Source organism: Ictalurus furcatus, chromosome 4 (assembly GCF_023375685.1).
Source record: "Ictalurus furcatus strain D&B chromosome 4, Billie_1.0, whole genome shotgun sequence".
NCBI classification, from domain to species: Eukaryota; Metazoa; Chordata; class Actinopteri; order Siluriformes; family Ictaluridae; genus Ictalurus; species Ictalurus furcatus.
The window spans coordinates 31,926,648-31,944,765 of record NC_071258.1 but is presented as its reverse complement, the minus strand read 5'-3'; the positions used below and the strand labels follow the sequence as shown (position 1 = coordinate 31,944,765).

The 18,118-nt window shown below is 39.9% G+C and overlaps 1 protein-coding gene across 1 annotated transcript; it reads left to right on the top strand.

Annotated features, from left to right (window-relative positions):
- The first annotated feature begins 6,992 nt into the window (after positions 1–6,992).
- Positions 6,993–17,747, top strand: LOC128607018 (synaptotagmin-5). The gene is made up of 5 exons (XM_053623632.1): positions 6,993–7,378; positions 9,720–10,717; positions 15,023–15,194; positions 15,541–15,707; positions 17,267–17,747. Exons 1-5 carry the CDS (start codon positions 7,360–7,362, stop codon positions 17,414–17,416), a joined length of 1,506 nt encoding a protein of 501 aa, XP_053479607.1. The 5' UTR covers positions 6,993–7,359; the 3' UTR covers positions 17,417–17,747.
- Positions 17,748–18,118: the final 371 nt, after the last annotated feature.

Below are 18,118 nucleotides of genomic sequence, written 5' to 3'. Positions count from 1 at the left end.
CAATAAAGAGCAGCAAACAGTAATAAAATCAGTATTTGGTGTGACAACCCTTTGCTTTTTAAAATGCATTAATAATCTCAGGCACACTTTGTGCTGGTAAGTTTTTTTCTAACCATCTTGGAGAATCTGACACGGTTCTTCTGGACACTTGTATCTGTTATTGCAGGTGATATCTGACAGACTTATGTGTTTAATCTGGAAAAAATGCTGTCATGCATTATTCTGTAACATTTACCTCTTTTTTTTGTGGAAAAGTAATGTTTGAAAATATAAAATATGTTTTCACTTTTTTTCTCCCACCGAATCCATAATTCATAAATCATAAAATAAACATTTAAGACAACAAATTGTGTTTAAAAAATAGTATTTGTCCCAGTACTGTACAACCCCAACAACTGCATTTAAATGGTTTTATAGCTGGGTTTTATATCTGATAAACAAATCAGACCTTATCCATCATTTTCACTAAAGGACTCCTATAACATAGTGTCGGTCCAGTGGCTTTTAAAAGAATAGGAAGTTCAATAAGTGAATTCACTCCTTGGTACAGTATGTGATAGTCTTATGTGTTACTGTTACGTGTGTTTCTCTTATGTGTTATCATTACATGTGTTACTGTTGTGTTATTCCTACATGTTACTGTTATGAGTTACTCGAATGTGTTGCTTTTACAAGTGTTACTGTTACGCATGCTACTCTTATGTTACAGCTAGATTTTACTCTTACATGTGTTAGTCTTAGCACTTGCTAAGCACCGATTAATGCTGCCTCTGTTGTTGTGTATTTTAGTTAAGCTTTTATTACTGAAGCACTGAGAGAAACATGACTACAGTAACTCAAACTCTATATTATCCATTTGTTAATGCATGCAAGGCCTATAAAAACCTTTTATAAAAGGCAATAAAGAAATAACAATGCAATTAATATGGTGTGTGGGTGTGTGTGTGTGTGCGTGTGTGTGTGTGTGTGTATGAGCAAGCACTCTGTATTATGTAACAGAAAATGAGTAATATGCGAAATATGATACTCTGGCATCCAATTTGAAGCAATAATGTTAGGTGACATTTATATGCATGTATGTATCTATCTATCTATGCAACTTTATAAGCTGAAAGTTATGCTATGTTTTATTCCATTTAAACCACTTACATTTGAAAAAAAAAAAAATTTACTATCTTCCACATCCATTTATAGCTATGTTGTGTAAAGTTCACGAGACAAGTTAGTTCCTGTTACAGTATCACTTATGTTGTTTCCTCAGCAGCCTCTATTTTCTCTCTGTCTTGAAGCTAAAAAGACTTTCTGTCATGTGAAACCAATGTGCTTACAAAGCACTGACACTGGAGTCCCCTTTAAAATTGTTAAATAAACATTTGTTTTACAGAAAACAATAGGTTACTGTCTGTAACCCCGGTGCTCCGAAACATCAAGTGGAGAGATCCACCTATGGGAAGGGCATCCGTACCTGACCTCTGTAGAAGCATCCAATTACACCAAGTCTGGTAATGACAGACAGGCGCACATGTCCAATGCCAGGTAAGGGAACGCCCCTTACCTGAGTGCATAAATGACCTGTGCGCGCTCCTCTTCTTCAGTGAGCAAATTCACTTCTCCTGCAGCAAGAAGGGCAAGTTTAGTGGATTTCTCCACTAGATGTTTCAGAGAACGGGGGTTACACACAGTAACCTATTGTTCTATTGCATCATCTCATGTTCGAGATACACCTATGGGAGAAATGGACAACTCCCCCGTTGCCCAATACACTCACAGTGAGGCCCTGTAAGCCAGGGGATGGTCACCTAGATAGGTGGTGCTTGATGCATCTCATAATGAAGCACCTGGTTACACCATGCATGAGGGTGATAGTGGTATGCAGGCAGAACATGTAGCACATGCTGGTGACATGAGTAAGCGAAGCCTGACAGTCCAAGTTTCAAGATGGAGAAGAGGGACCGGGGTAGCTAGTGCTATCCATGTAGACCCGAAGGGCACGCACAGGACACAGAGCCTTCAACCTCTGAGAGGAGAAGGGAGGGGGATGAAAAGTGGAAAGCTCAATCACCTTACAGATGAATGCTGGGAAGGATTTAGGCATAAAGGCTGGGTTGGGTCTAAAAAAACCTTATCTCCACTTAGAGAGTATTTAGTACACTAGGAATGAACAGAGAGTGCATGTAAATCACTGACACATGTGGCTGAAGCCAGGGCCAGAAGTAAAGCTGTCTTCAAGGACAGAACCTTAGGGGAAGTCTCCCCCAGGGGCTCAAAAGACTGTTGGGACAGAGCCTCCAGCACCATGGAGAAGTCCCACTCTGGAACAGCTCTTCTAGTGACTGGAAGGCCCAACACACACTGCCAAGCTGTTATGTGACTCGCCACCTGAGCCGGAGAATCACTCAGGACTGTGCAAGTGCCCAGTTCGCCCATTTGTGATACAATGGCAACATCTATCAGACAGCTTGGGGGCAACATGTGGGGCTGCCAGGGGATATTGTCTCAAGGAAAGGAACTCATTTGATCCGTTTGATTTTTTAAATATTTTTTTGTATTTTGGAGAACACTGGGGCCAAAGCCTATATTAAATGTGTGGAAGCTGTGCGTAGGAACCCGTGTAGTGACACTGCTTGTGCACATCTCCCTGAATACCCTGCCAATTTGGGGATGCCCTCCACCATAAACTGGGAGGGGGAAAACACATTGGGGAACACTGGGAACAGGGAGGCCACTTAGAACATTGGGTGGGCACCCACTGATGGGGTCAGAGGGAGTGGGGCTAGGGGATTTCTTGGCCTCGGCTGCAGCAAAGGACGTTCTCCCCAAGGCTTGGCAGAAGGGGGATTACCCTGTTGAGTTTGTAGCTTGTTACGAGGTTTCGGTCTGCCGGCATTCTGGAAATGGTGTCCCACAGGGGGATTAGGTGGCTGCACAGGGGGGACCTGGCACGGCTCAGATTTCCTCGGCAGACACAGCTTGAGAGCCTGGTCCTCCTTCTTTTTGACATCACAGCGTTGTTGCATCAAAGCGACAGCGGGACCGAAAAGGGCCCAGCCGGGCTCCACCAGTACTCCTGCAATGCACTGCTTCACGTTATTGGGGAGACCCGATAGATTAAGCCAGAGTGCACGCTTGCCAACCACTGAGAGGGCCATGGAATGCTCGCTCGTCTGTACGGCTTAGCGTCCATTGCACAGGACATGGTCATTAATGGTGACGATCTCCATCCAGTGTGAGGGTGAGGGACACCCTTTCTCCAGTTGCTGCCACATGTCAACCAGGGGCTCAGCCTGGTAAGCTGATAGAAGTGAGGAGACATTGAGGGCCCTGACAGCCAAGGTCGAGGTCTTATAAGAGGCCTGGTAGATGGATGCGGAAAAACTGTCTATTTTGCTGGGGAGAGTGTGTTTGGGCAGGGGGGGGGGTGTTAATGTGTATGACAATGGAGGGCTCAATGGCAGGGGGGTCACCCATGCCGAGAGCCACTTATATCCTTAACCTCGAGGTCTCCCCAGCAGTGTTTCTTGTGCTTCACATGTAGAGAGGACCGGGAGGATATGTCTTCTCGGGCCAGGAGGTGATCCCAGGAGTTCCCATCATAAACATCCCTCTATTGGTCGGTGGAACTTTGCAGGGACGGCCATACAATATTGAGGTGAGTGGCTGCTCTCTCACAAAATTCAAAGAGGATGGACTGAGGTAAGACTGCAGAAACATTAGCCTGGGGCGTTAAAGAAGACGGGATGGCCTCATTGTCCTGTGAACCCTCTAGAAAGCCTGCATCGTTCTCGTTGCCGGAGCCGGGCGGCACAATAATGAAGGAGGGTTTACCTGGTAAGATGCCCTTGAGGAGAGAAGGGTTGCTTTGGTTGGCCCAGGTCAGAGAGGCCGTGCCTCGGCAGGTCCCCGGGAGCACGCCGTCTTCGCTGTTTCCCCCATCAGAGTTGGACTAACCAAAATCTACACTCTGGGTCACGGCCACTTTGAGCCTTTGGTTCCGAAACTTTTTGGGAAGAGCTAGGCAGTGGCTCAAGTTGTGGGGGAAATCAATGGATTCTTCCGCGTGTTTGAGGCGCATGTAGACCAGGCGGAAGGGATGAGAATCCCTAGCTGTAATTAGAGCACCGCACGCAGTCGGGCAGGCACACAACTGGTTATCCCCAGTGGGAGCCGAAGCCAGTTTAGTGTGCACCATGGCAGTGAAGCACAGAGCTCAGCCCGTAAGTCGTGGGCAGGGGGGAAAAGGCTTAAGAGGAGGCAGGCAGCCTAACAAGCAGTGTGAGTGTGGGCAGCTTGCACTGAGTGACACAGCTAACCTGGCTAGTGAGACAAACACATTCAGCGGAGGCTGATCCGATGGATATGTCCAAAAAGTGCATGTCAGCGAACCAGCGAGCTGTGCACACAGAATAAGCTAGAGATTGCATGAAGCGAATGTCAACTGAGGAAGAGGAGTGCACAGATCATTTATGCACTCAGGTAAGGGGCGTGCCCTTACCTGGCATTGGAAATGCGCTCCTGTCTGTCATAGCCAGACATGGTGCAATTGGATGCTTCTACAGAGGTCAGATACGGATTCCCTTCCCATAGGTGGATCTCGAATACGAAATGATGAAAGAGAACCCCTATGACACATTAGAGTCAATTTTATTTTGGATAAAGGAATTAGCAGATAGCATGATGGATGTAGGCTGTTTGGCTCTCAAGCAAAGCACACATGGTTGCATGTGAGGGTGGAAAGCCAGCAGAGAGAAAAATAATTACATAATTATGGAATTAATCATCAAAGAAATACAGATTGACATGTTTTGAATCTGAAAGACAGCTGGAATCTCTCTGTGACTGCTTGATGTTAGTCATAGTGTTTTATTTTTAGGATCATCAGGTTTACTGCAGTAGATCCATTACAGAAGCAGAACCTGAACAAATTCATTTGGCATGATTTCTAAAAGCTGAGTCAGAGAGAGTGAATGGGGGGGGGGGGAATTCAGGATTAAAGTCAGCTCTTCAATAATATAATACCACATTTCTCACAGTTAGAGAACCTAATAGGAAAAAGAAGCTGCAGCCATTGCAGCAAAATGTGCTGCATTGAGTCAGATCCAGAGAAAGAGAGAGTGGATTATTTCAACCATATGAACCATGTGCCTACTGTATGTGTTTGCTCTGGATAATGGATTTTGTTTTTTTTTGTTTGGTATATGGTTTTCTGGTATATCAAACTTTTCCACAACTTTAACTTTTAAATAAAGCATTCCATCAAACAACTGGAATATGAACTGAAACAATATGTTTTAAACCACAGCACTATTGACTTCTCAATTCTGATTGGTCAGAAGATGTTGATTCTTTCTTTTTTTTTTTTTTTTTTTTTTTTTTTTTTTACAGCAGGAGCTCTGACAGTCGTTTCGCCTGCAAGGCAAATCTCAGGATTATATTAATGCGCTTATTCAAATATGTTATAGTATCTAAAGTCACAACTTACACATGGACTAATATGGTGGATTCGCCGTATAAAATGTGTATAACTGTTGATATGGTGAAGATGTTTATGTAACATTTATGGAAGGAGTCTCCAGTGTCAGCACTTTAAAACTCTCTTTTTTTTACGTCGAGACAGACAAAAAAGACGCTGTGAGGGAACGACTATATTTAGCTGCTATATTTGTTACCAAGAACAAATTTGATACCAGGAACCATTGTGTAATAATTTTTTTTATATAATTATTGGCAAATTGCTGGGATATAAAAGGACTAAAACACCATGTCATACCACTGTGCTGTTGATTATTTTCCTATAACAGCATGCCTTGTTGCATTGTACTTCTTACATCTGTTGTATTGTGTGGTGTTGTGTTGTGTAGCACAGCACTGAAAATACACTATATGTTAAAAAAGTATGCGGACCCCTGACCATCACACCCTTATAAGCTTGTTGAACATCGCATTTCAGATTTATTCCCCCTTTACTGTTATAATAACCTCCACTCTTTTCTTCTGGGAAGGCTTTCCCCTAGATTCTGGAGCGTGCCTGTGGAGATTTGTGTTCATTCAGACACAAGAGGAATAGTGAGGTCAGGCACTGGGTGAGGAGGCTCCAGTTCTAGTTCATCCCAAAGGTGTTCATTGAGGTTGAGGTCAGGGCTCTGTCTGTGCAGGACATTCAAGTTCTTTCACTCCAACCTTAACACACCATGTCTTCATAAAGCTCGCTTTGTGCACGTGGTGTTTGGGCCTCTTTGAACCCTGCCTTGTGCCCGATGCTCCCTGGGATAGGCTCCAGGTTCCCCGTGACCCTGAAAAGGAGTAAGCGGTAGAAGATGGATGGATGGATGGATGGATGGATGGACAATGTCATTCTATACAACTGTGTGATTCTAACTGTGTGGCGGAAGAACCGCATATGGGTGTGATGGTCAGGTGTCCACATACTTTTGACCATACCGTGTATCTTTCAGCCTGTAATGCCCAAACACTTCAATACACAGTTTGCATCATGCAAAATTACTGAGAATCTATATCATCTGAAAAAACAATCATTATACTGGAATTGGTCAGAATATATCAGCATAATAAAATATTCATCTTTCCCTCGGGGACAAGCAAGCTTTCATTATGCCTTAGATAAATGGTATTAGCTAATGAGTCAGCAAACAAACAAACAAATCGTTCTGCACTTTATAAAAAGTTGTAGTCCCTCAAGATGCATCATCAGGAATTTCCCCCCTTATCCTCGACATGAAAAGGTATACTTTGGTACCTTTATTTCTTACAGTGGAGGTTAGTAGATATAGTAAGGTCGCCTGTGATTGGCTGTGGACATTAGAAGCCCCTCACGTGGGATTTAAACTCTGACTAATCCGCGCGCTAGAATGTCAGAACTCTTTTGGAGAACGTTTTGGAAACTGACCAATCACAGTGCGTCGGAGTTCTCTTACGCGCACGAGAATATATCAGAACCCCGTTCCGTTTACACCTTAACAAATCAAACCCCAGAACTCATTTAGAGGATGTTTTGAACTCTGACCAATCACAGCGCGTCAGAATTCTTCCACGTGCCTGTAGGGTGTAACGCCCACTGTTTGGAACTTGACACATCAAAACGCGGAACTCTTTAAGGAATGTTTTGAACACTGACCAATCGGAGCGCGTCGGATGCGGCAGTGGGCGTGGTTTGGAACACGCCCACCGCTTTATGTTTCCTTTTGTGCGGAATGATCGCGTGCCGTTGTTTGTCTCCGGTGAGCGCGCGATGCGGAACAGTTAAGAGGCTGAAAACTGATCTTGATCCCGGAGAGCGGACAGCGCGAGCGCGTGCACTTAGCGGTAACACTCATAACGTGCGCGCGCACTGGAGCCGGAACCATGCGCATTAACTTAGAAGGTAAACATAATAATATTTATAATTTACTAATACGATATATAATGACGAATTCACCTTCTTCTGCTTCTTCTTCTTCTTCTTTTATTATTATTATTATTATTGTTGTTGTTGTTATTATTATTATTATTATTATTATTATTATTATTATTTAAACTTATTTTGAAAGGGAAACATATTAATTGTCTATATTATTATTGAACAATAATAAGTATATTTTATATTAAATAATTTTATAACTATAATTATGATAATCAATACAACAATAAAGTATTATTATTATTATTATTATTATTATTATTATTATTGAAGCTTATTCTGAAAGGGAAGCATAATAATTGTTTATATTATTATTTAACAATAATATGTAGTTTTTATAGGCCTATTAAATATTTTTATAACTTTATTATAATAATAATAATCTATACAACAAATAAAATATTATTATTATTATTATTATTGTTGTTGTTGTTGTTGTTGTTGTTGTTGTTATATTTTCATCACTACCAACTCCAACAACAATACTACTACTACTACTATTAATAATAATAATAATGACAATAATAATAATAATAATAATAATAATAATAATAATAATAACAATGGCTGTGCTTACTCAATGATACATCTTATCCTTTTCCAGTTTTAACAACATTCATAGTTTAAGTTATAAAAGCTCTGCATTCAGTATTTATCAGAATGCTGCTTTTTTTTTAACCTTTAAAACACTGTTATAAAGCTTTGAAAGCTTTTGCCCGTGCTGTGTGAGTGTATGAAGTCGTGTCTTGCTCTCCAGCTGCTTAACCACAACATGAACTCAACCATGTGACTCATTTTTATCTTGAACTGGCTCTCAGCTTATCTCAGGCACTTAGACGGATTGCAGGGGGCATCAGAACATTTTCCACCTTTTAATAAGTGTAAATAGCACTTTATTGTGTTGGGAATTGTATCTGCAAATACAAATCTGGATTGAGTTCACTGGGTTGAACTCTGTTTGAGAAATGCAGTGTGGTGAGTCAGGGTCTCGGTGCATGAAGGGTTTACAGCGCAGTGCCTTTTATCATATGATATGACCTAACACATACTGTCAACCCTAGTTAAGCATATAAGCATAGGAGTGGGGATTGACTTCGTGGCATTTTAGCTCCATCAGTGTTTAAATACACTGTTTTAATGTTTGCTTTGTTTCTGTTTTCACGAAAGTATTGGCACAAATGTACCTTGTTGGTCCTCAAAATGGCATCCAGTGACCCCCAGGGGTTCGTGAAGCATAGCCAGGGGTTTTTAAAAAAATGTAAAAGAAATAAATAATTAATAATAATAAAAAATATAATAAAAATAATGTGGTGGAAACACAATCAACCATTACCAGAATGATTATGTTTATAATATGGTTCTTATAGTTATTAGCATATTTGACTGGTCACTTGAATTGAAAGACTTGAATCCATATATCAGTACCTCAAAAACAAGACTATAAATAATGTCAAACGTCAACTTGGGGCTAATTCGTTCTATTGTCGGAAGGTTTGGGAATAAAACGCTCTATGGCTGTAATAAATAGGCAAAATGTTATCGTACGCACAACATTTTACAGTTAAACATGTCCCTGGCTGCCAAACCTTTAAGAACTCCTGCTTTAACGCACTAATTGCATAAGTCTGAACCCAGATTAATTCTGTTTCATGACCTCCAACGATGCTGAGCTGGTTTCTGTTGGCACCTTAAGTTTTCCTCAAACCATGCATGTTTGCTAAACCACATAAAGTATTATTTAACTTGGGTTAATACGATTATGTAATCTTATCATAGCAACACTTACAGTAAGCCTGCACACACACACACACACACACACACACACACACACACACACACTGACTTTACAGATATGCGTAAAAAGAAAGTCTCCCAGTCAGACACATCCTCAGCAGCAGAGGAACAATCCTGATCCAGCCGAGGTCACATGGTGGCTCTGTTTTAGATCAAAGCTTTGCCTGTGTTTGCTTCGTCTCCATCTAGCTGTGATGAGGACAGATGGGCATTTCCTGTGTCCTGTAATCAGATAAGGAGCGATGTGTGCTGTTTAGAGAAGGAGGAAAAACTGCACCACTAAAAGAAATGAGATTCAATGTAAGCAAGCAAGAAGTGCAGAGATAAAGCAGAGGCTTGTTTTCTTTTAGAGCTGAATAACTGAGGCTGTGATAAGAAAAGTGAAAGATTTGATTCATATAGCTAGGTTACAATAGATATGGAACAAACAGATTATTTTATCAAGTCAGAGAATGTATATATATAGTTTTAAATTGTGGACTGTTCAGTGATATCAATGAGTTTGTCTCAGTTCATCTACAGATCCTCCTGGCTGTTGGTCTGGCCGTCTTCTGCTTTGGCCTTGTGCTGGGTTGCATCATTTGTTGGCGCCGCAGGAAATCCCGCTCTTCTGATACTAAAGAGGAGGGGTTTTATCTACAATCCGGCCCTACTGATCATGTGACTGTGACTCTTAGCTCGTCCCCATCAATCAAAATTCTTCCAGTCAAGCAGCAGTATGAAGAGCTGGAGGGTGATGTATTGGACTATCCATCAGAGGCCAGCAGCTTTACGCCATCTGATGACAACCAGAGCAGTTTTCCGCAGGTCGCAACAAGTTTGAAAGGCCCTCAGAAGTCTCGATTCGCCCTACGCCGCCTGAGCACTCCCGCTGTCCCCTGTTCTCCCTTTAAACCGATCGTCCATGGCCGAGCCTCCCTCCCGAGTATCCCTAAACTTAGCCTGGTGTCTAAAACACGCCGTGCTCTGGATCGTCGCTCAACAGTGATTGGAGACAGCTTCCTGGCAGCTACTGACCCTGAGCAAGAGCCATCCAGCCAGCAGGCGGAGCTCTCTCCATCTCAATACAGCGCCAGCCTGAGCTCCAGGCGCAGCTCCTTCACAAACAAGCAGCCTCCTGCAGTTCAGTTCTCCTTGCTGTTCTGTCCAGCAGATGGCACCCTCACCGTCACAATCCTCAGTCTGTTCAGGGGCTCCAGGAGGCTCAGTGGTGCTATGGTGCGTGCCAGCCTGCCACCAGTGTGCCCTGCTGCCTTGCAGGCAGTGCCGTCACGCAGAAACAGCCTGAGCCTAGACCCTCAGACTCAGGCGTTCACTCTGAAGGTCGGATCTGTAGAAGAGCTTCGGACCTGCACTCTCAAACTGGCCGTGTTTGGTAAAGATTTCTCAGGTCTCCGTGAGACACCGCTGGGTGATCTAGAGCTCAACTGTAGTGAGATGGACTGGGAGCCTGATACCACCATCACATACAACCGCCAACTCAATCCTGCTAGGAGGCGAGTAAAAAAGGTACAGAAATATGTTACAAATCTATGAAAGAACTAGTATACATACTTACACAGAAACAAAACATTTTATTGTACCTCAAATGATCAATAGCAGCCAAGAAATATTGCTAATTTTTACTGGAACTACAGTATGAGGCTAATGTATGAGGCTAACAAGTAACACGTTTAGCAGTTTGTCACTTGGTTATGAAAACTTTAATTTAAAATAAGCAAAATATGTATTTGTTTATAAAATAAAATAGAAATCAAAGTGGGAGTATTGGACCCAAAAGTGGAATCCCACAAGTGAATAAATGGACACAGATTGGACAAACAGATCGTGGAAAACTCACCAACACGTCCCATTATTCATTCTGGCTATCATGAGAAAATTGTCTGACTCTTATTCACTACCTAAATAAATACTATCCTTGTTCAGAAAGAAAAAAAAAGAAGCTAAAATCACATCTTGAAGCCTTTTATCCTTCTACTGTATATCATATAATCGCAATCTTTCACACTTTGTCTTGCTTTGTTAATGCTCTCTCATTCTCTCCACTGATTGGCTGATGGCTCCTGCCTGTCACTGTGTAGTTGGACTTCTTTTGTGCCAATAGCTGGGCTCTGATGATGTTTGACACCTCTGAGGCAGTGTATGACATATGCATTATCAAATTTCCCAACAATTCTGACCCGACACACAGCACCAATGCTGAATTACTGTTACAGGATTGTCAGGGTGCCTCACAGCAGCTGAGGAATATTAGATTCTAGAGGAGTTTTTTGTGTACTAACTCAATAATAATAATAATTAAAAAAAGAAAAATCCTACATGCTGTAGGTTTAACAACTCAGCACTGTCTAAGGTTAAAAAATAAACTGGCACAGCTTGCACAATGGGAAATTTAACAACTGGTAACAAATGCTAACTATAGGCTTGCGTTATTTGTTATCTGAGGCAAATTTTAGACACCAAACATTTGGATTGTTTTTAATTTGAGTTAATTTGCATAAGTATAATTGTACTTTTAAATCAAATAGTTGATATTATACACATAAAGCCATTTAATCTATTCAGGCCAAAATAACAATTAAGTAATTCATTCATTCATTTAGTTAATTAGTAATTACAATACTTATAGACGTACGATAAATCTCTAATTTGTACTCCTGGAAAGGACGTTTGTGACTCCATTTACATCAGTGCTGTTTATTATATCACTAATAACTTATATATAATCTAAAGAGGCGACTTGGTAAGTAGACCTGAACCTGAGAACTATGAAGCAATCATCAGTGCATCTTGAAACTGAGATGACTCAGATTAGATTTAGATGTGGAAAAGCTGTGATTGAGCAACACGGCATATCAGATTTGCCTCTGGCCTGTTTGGTGATGTGTCATCAGCTCCATCACGCTTTCTGAGGTCAGTGCTGCGCCCGTGTGTCCCTGGCGGCCCTGCTTCGGCCAGGTGACGCATGTGGATGGAAAATGCAGCACTCTGCTCCTGTAATAATCCATATCACGTTCACTTGCTCTATCGCCGTGAGAATGTGGCTTCGTAATCAGAGCGTAGCTCCCCCTGTGTGTGCGTGTGTGTGCACGCATTTTCCACTCCGCTGCGAGATGGTGATAGGGATTAGTGCTGAGTGACTGGAGTGGCGCAACACCCACGCTTTGTCCTCCGTGGAGAAGGAAAACCGTGCCAGAGGGCATTACTGAGAGAGGGAGAGAGATGGAGTGAGATAGAAAAAAGTGTGAGAGAGTGTGAAAGAGAAAACCGGACTAAGATTAAATCATTATTGTGGTAATGTTGTTCATTAGCGATCACATGTTTGGTGTCCAGAGTTTCCTTCCAGGCTAATGTAGTTTAAAAGTATTATACTACAGCTTTGTGTAATCCTCAGTCTGATTGGTCAGAAGGTGTTGATTCATTTTCCATAACAGCAGCTCTGACAATTGTTTCGGCTCTAATTCAAATCGCAGTCTTAATATTTCTTGTTGTTTAACAAAGAAAAACGTATAGTTGTTGATATGGTGACGTACTCTGTAAGGAGATGTTTAACATTTATGTAAGGAGTCTCCAGTGCCAGCGCTTTGTATCCAGTAAGTTTCCGACATGGGAAGGTCTTCACGACAGAGGAAGGTGTACGTTCGGGTTTGTTACGAACGTGACAAGCTGTGTCATGGTGAGCGAACGACTGATAAGCTGCTATAATATAAGTTTTAACTTGTCTTGTGTGCGTTCCACAACATTAAATTTGACCATAAATTGTTAAAAAAAAAAAAAAGACACAACATATTAATTAATAAGTAAGAGGAAAATGATGTACTGTCGGGGGAAATAAGTACTGGACGCGTCAACATTTTTTTCAGTAAATATATTTCGAATGAGGCTATTCACGTAAAACTTATTTACGGACTTTAATGTTTGGATTTCTTTATATTTGCGGATTTCTTGAGTTAATACTGATGTCTAGTGAAAATTTCATGTGAATAGCCTCATTGGAAATATATCGACGCGTTCGATACTTATTTCCCCCACTGTATACCAAGTTTCTTTTTAAACCATGCTGTTAAAGTTCCAAAGTACTGTAATATAATTTCCAAGTAACACAGACATCAGAAAGCTGTTATGGGAAAAATTTTATTCTTTCAGAAGTCATACTGTAAATAATTTCTTACAGATCTAATCCCATCCAAGTAGGGCTTCCACAAGCGGTGCCTAGATTCAGCAGGTTTTAGGAACAAGCGTGCAGTCTAACTCATTCATTTCTCATAGTGATTTATTCAGGAGATTTTTTTTTAATGCACTTTGGAAATGAAGTAGGTTTAAAACTGACGTGATTTATTACACCCAAGCTTATCATCATCGTCATCATCAAAAAAAAAAAAAAAAAATATATATATATATATATATATATATATATATATATATATATATATATATATATATATATATGCCTATTTAAATTTCTCTTCCAAGCTAAAGTCAGCAGTGTTAAATCAACTCCTACAGCATTTATTTATTACGGTTTGTTTTCCACCTACTCTTGATAAATTCTGCTCCGAATTAACACTGTAGGAGGAAATTTATTTCTTAATTTTATGTTTTAGCTGCAGAGAAATCAGACTCGGTGACATTTGTGAGAGACATGTTCGTTATAAGAACAGATGTTTGCTACATGGAGTTGAAGCACACACACACCTGATACAGCAACCACTGGGGTGACATCATCCTCAGCAGGCATGCGTGTGTGTGTGTGTGTGTGCGTGTGTGCGTGTGTGTGCTGAGTAATAAAAGATAAACTCCAACAGTTTGCCTACTGATCATCCCACTACACCAACAGCTCAATACATGCAAATGAACTGAACCATTATGTATATATCTTAAGATTTGTGTAAAATACTAAGGTGGTAGGAAATTAAATGAAATATCGCAGGCTGTAAGTTCACCTGTTGTCCACAGAATAAAATATCAATCCATTTTTAAAAACGATTTTTAACGATTTATTCTATAATGAGTCAAAACTTGACTTTTGTGGAGGACGTCAGTAAGACTGTATCTCATTAAACTATTTGTACAACTCATTTAAAAGCTACAATAAGTTAATTAGCCCTTATATAGTAAGATCTGTAGCGCTAATAGAGATTACACTGTAATAAACTCAATGTGTTGATATTCTGTATATGTGACTGGGAGTGTGTGAGTTACTGTTTAAGGGATGAAACGCTCGGGTCGTGCTGTAACAAGAAAATAATCCATGAATCAGTTACTGCGACCTGCCCAAAGTTGAGTATTTTCCTACAACAGCATGTCCTGAGGTGCTTTATTCTTCTTGTACCACAGTGTGCCGATGATTATGATTTTGAATGGATTAAATGGATTGACCCTTCACATTTATATCTGTTTATAGTTACATTTAATGTTGTACAGCATTGTGTTTCATTCACCAGCCTCTAGGGGGAAAAAAAAAAAGCGCTGACACTGGAGACTCCTTCCATAAATGTTAAATAAACTTCTCCTTACAGAAAACTTTGCTCATCAAGTATTATACATTTGTATTTATTAAACATCAACACCTGTTTCGAAACGTGTTTATTATTAGATTTGGATTACGGTACGTGGAGCTTCTGCCACAGGAACGATAACGTATTAGAGCGAATGTGTTAATATGAACCTGTGATTTGCTTTGCAGCTGGAACTGCTCTCAGAGCTGTTTTCTGTGATCGAAAATTAATTAACACCTTCTAACGAAAATACGTTGTGAGAATTCAGGAGCACTGTGGTATAAGTACAGTACAAATGAATCGTGTATGCTTTCAGAGCCACAGTACCCAGGACTCTTTGGGATCAATGAGGACATCGGTGTGCATTTCAAAGCCTTTGGGTCAACTTTTTGTCCTGCTTCAGTACCAGACTCAGGCCCATCGGATCAAAGTGATGGTGCGCAAAGCTGAGAACCTGGCCAAGCTAACACGAATGCCTGGAGCTGCAGGTATGCTAGCATTATATACTGTATAACATACATTGTTTTTTACCAGACGCTGCTATGAGTCCAGACTAAACACAGAACTTTTATAATGTTTCTCAGATCCAGTGACATGAAAAGACGACAGGACATTAGCCTTCTTAATTAAAAAAGTGATTCAATTAACTAATTACATACATTAGTGTGGTAAATGTGATAAAACCAGGGCTGCAACAAAGTCAATTATGTTTAGTACTTGATCTGTTTTTTCTCAATCTGAAAAATCTCAATCAATGCCAATACAAAGTTGTTGTTGTTGTTGTTGTTTTTTTTTTAAATGACAGGCCCTTTTGTTTCTGTTCAACTGCTACAGATCACTACGTTGTCATCAACATGCGACAGGGTGGGAAAGTGATCAGTACTAAAGAGACAAAGGGAGCGAGTGGATCTAACGCGGTGTGGAACGCACCTTTCCTGTTCGATTTACCTCCCGGTGACATCATCAGACTTCCACTGGTCCTGGAGTTCATCGTCATGCAGGTAATCATTAGATATCAGATCTTTATAATACCAGTTCATTAGTTTAAATAATGATTTAAATATATTTTCAACATACCACAGTTATTTTACTAACTGAATACTCTTTTTCTTTCTCACTTATTTCTTGTTCCAACGACGATATCTATTTTAGTCAAAATGTGAAGATACAGTATCTAGACACAAATTCTCTCTTTATAAGTAAAACATTATGTACTGCTAATGCTATCTGGTTAGTCTATTTAAACCTATAATAAGTGTCTAGACCGAATTTTTGTCAAGAAATACAGTGAGGGAAATAAGTATTGGACGCGTCAACATTTGTTTCAGTAAATATGGTTAGGGTTAGGGTTAGGGTTAGTGGCCGGTTGATGACAGAGTGATGTTGCTTCCACTTGTGGATAATGGCCCCAATGGTGCTTACTGGAGGATTGAAATACATCTGTATCCGATTCCATCAATATGTTTTGCAATAAGGCTGTGAAGGTCTTGGGAGAGCGCTTTGCTTTTACCCATCATGAGATGTTTCTTATGTGACACCTTGGTAACGAAAAGCCTTTTTATAGACCATCAATTTACTAACCCAGCTAATATTAATTTGCACAGATAGAGTGTGTAATAACTTATGAATTTCAGATAGTTCCTTGCCTTACCTTGCCTTGGAGAACTGCTTTTTCTTAGCGTGTTCAATACTTTTCTTCCCGTGTCATTCCACTTTATTACACATAACTTTATTTATGGTCTTTAATGTTGTGAATTCTTTACATTTGCGGATTTCTTGAGTTAATACCGATGTCTGGTGAGAATTTCATGTGAATAACCTCATTGGAAATATATTTATAATGCGTCCAATACTTATTTCCCCCGCTGTATTACGTAAAGTTTTAAATCCCTCACGTTCACATTTTTTTTTTTTTTAACAAACATGACTAGCCAGTATCTTCAATGACATAAAAATATTATTTAACACCACAGCTCTGTTGAATTCTCAATTCTGATTGGTCAGAATGTGCTGATTAATTTCCTATAGCTGAAACACAAATCAGGTTTATATTGGAGTGCTCATTGTAATAATTTCTATAGTAACTTACTCAAGGATTTCTATAGAGGATGCTCTTCATAATCTAAGACTAATAATACATTTTTAAAGTGTTATTTAACAAAAAATGCGTATTTTTAATTTTTTTTTTAATTTAGTGAAGATTTATGTCAGGTGACGTTTATTTAACGTTTATTGAAGGAGTCTCCAGTGTTAGGACTTTGTAACAGTTAAAGGTAAAGATGTAACTTTAAGTTTTCTGACAGTGAAAAAAATCTTTTAGACAGATGACAACAGTACATGTAACTTTAAATAGATTTTTTTCAAAATAAGACATCATTCTTTAAGACATAAAATGCTAATCACTGGAAAAGTGCAGTTGTATAAGAGGAATAAAGCACTCCAATGGCATCACACCACAGAATTGTTTTCTGTTTAAAGACTGATTTACTGTATGTATTTGATCAAATTCAGTCTGTCTCTGAATAAAATCTCCACTCTCACCATCGGTGCATTTCTGCAGGGACGACTGTACACGAAAAGCAGCGTGCTTGGCCGCGTTCTGATTGGCTCTGAAGGACCGGAGGTGGGGCAACAGCACTGGAAGGAGATGTGCAGCCGAGGTCAGGTGGAAACAGCGCGCTGGCACACACTCCAGTCAGATACGCCCTAAGGCTGGCTCTAAATACGGACATGTCTCCTAAACAGTGGGGTTTCTCACTAATCTCCAGCAGCAGCATTTTATTGGGACTGAGACAGTGATAAAGTATTTATTTATTATTGTGATTACAGTATTTATTAATGCAAAAGTGTTGCAAATTATTTTATTTTTGCTATGGAGTGCCAGAGTAACACTGTTCAATCCAGTTTCATTTGATTTGTGTAGCAGCTTTACAGAAATGAAAGGTCTAGACACGTAAAGCAATTGTGGTTATCTAGGTAAATAATGTTGAGTTTTATTATGGATAACTTACCAGATGAATATGAAATATGATATTGATATGGGACATTATATATATATATATATATATATATATATATATATATATATATATATATATATATATATATGAGATGGGATTTTTTTTTTCAGACTGAGGTAACTGGAATCGATCAATTACTGGGTTTTTTTTTGGCGAACATATGAAATATGCTTGCTGTTCAAATGGAGAACACTGTTGCTAGGCAACATGAAAATATGGGCAACAAGCTTGCTAATGACTGAGGCTAAACGCTTAACTAGCTAGCCTATACCCATTAAGTCTTTGATAAGGACAACGTAAAAGCACAGTGACATTGAAAACAAGACCAAATGGTTAGAAATATCAACATTTTTCTCAGAACTGACACAGAAAAGAGTCACGGTTACCAAAAT

Excerpts from the sequence above, each read along its gene's own strand:
- LOC128607018 (XM_053623632.1), top strand. Across the intron at positions 10,718-15,022 it reads CTAGGAGGCGAGTAAAAAAG|AGCCACAGTACCCAGGACTC; the intron begins GTACAGAAATAT and ends GTATGCTTTCAG. Across the intron at positions 15,708-17,266 it reads TGGAGTTCATCGTCATGCAG|GGACGACTGTACACGAAAAG; the intron begins GTAATCATTAGA and ends GCATTTCTGCAG.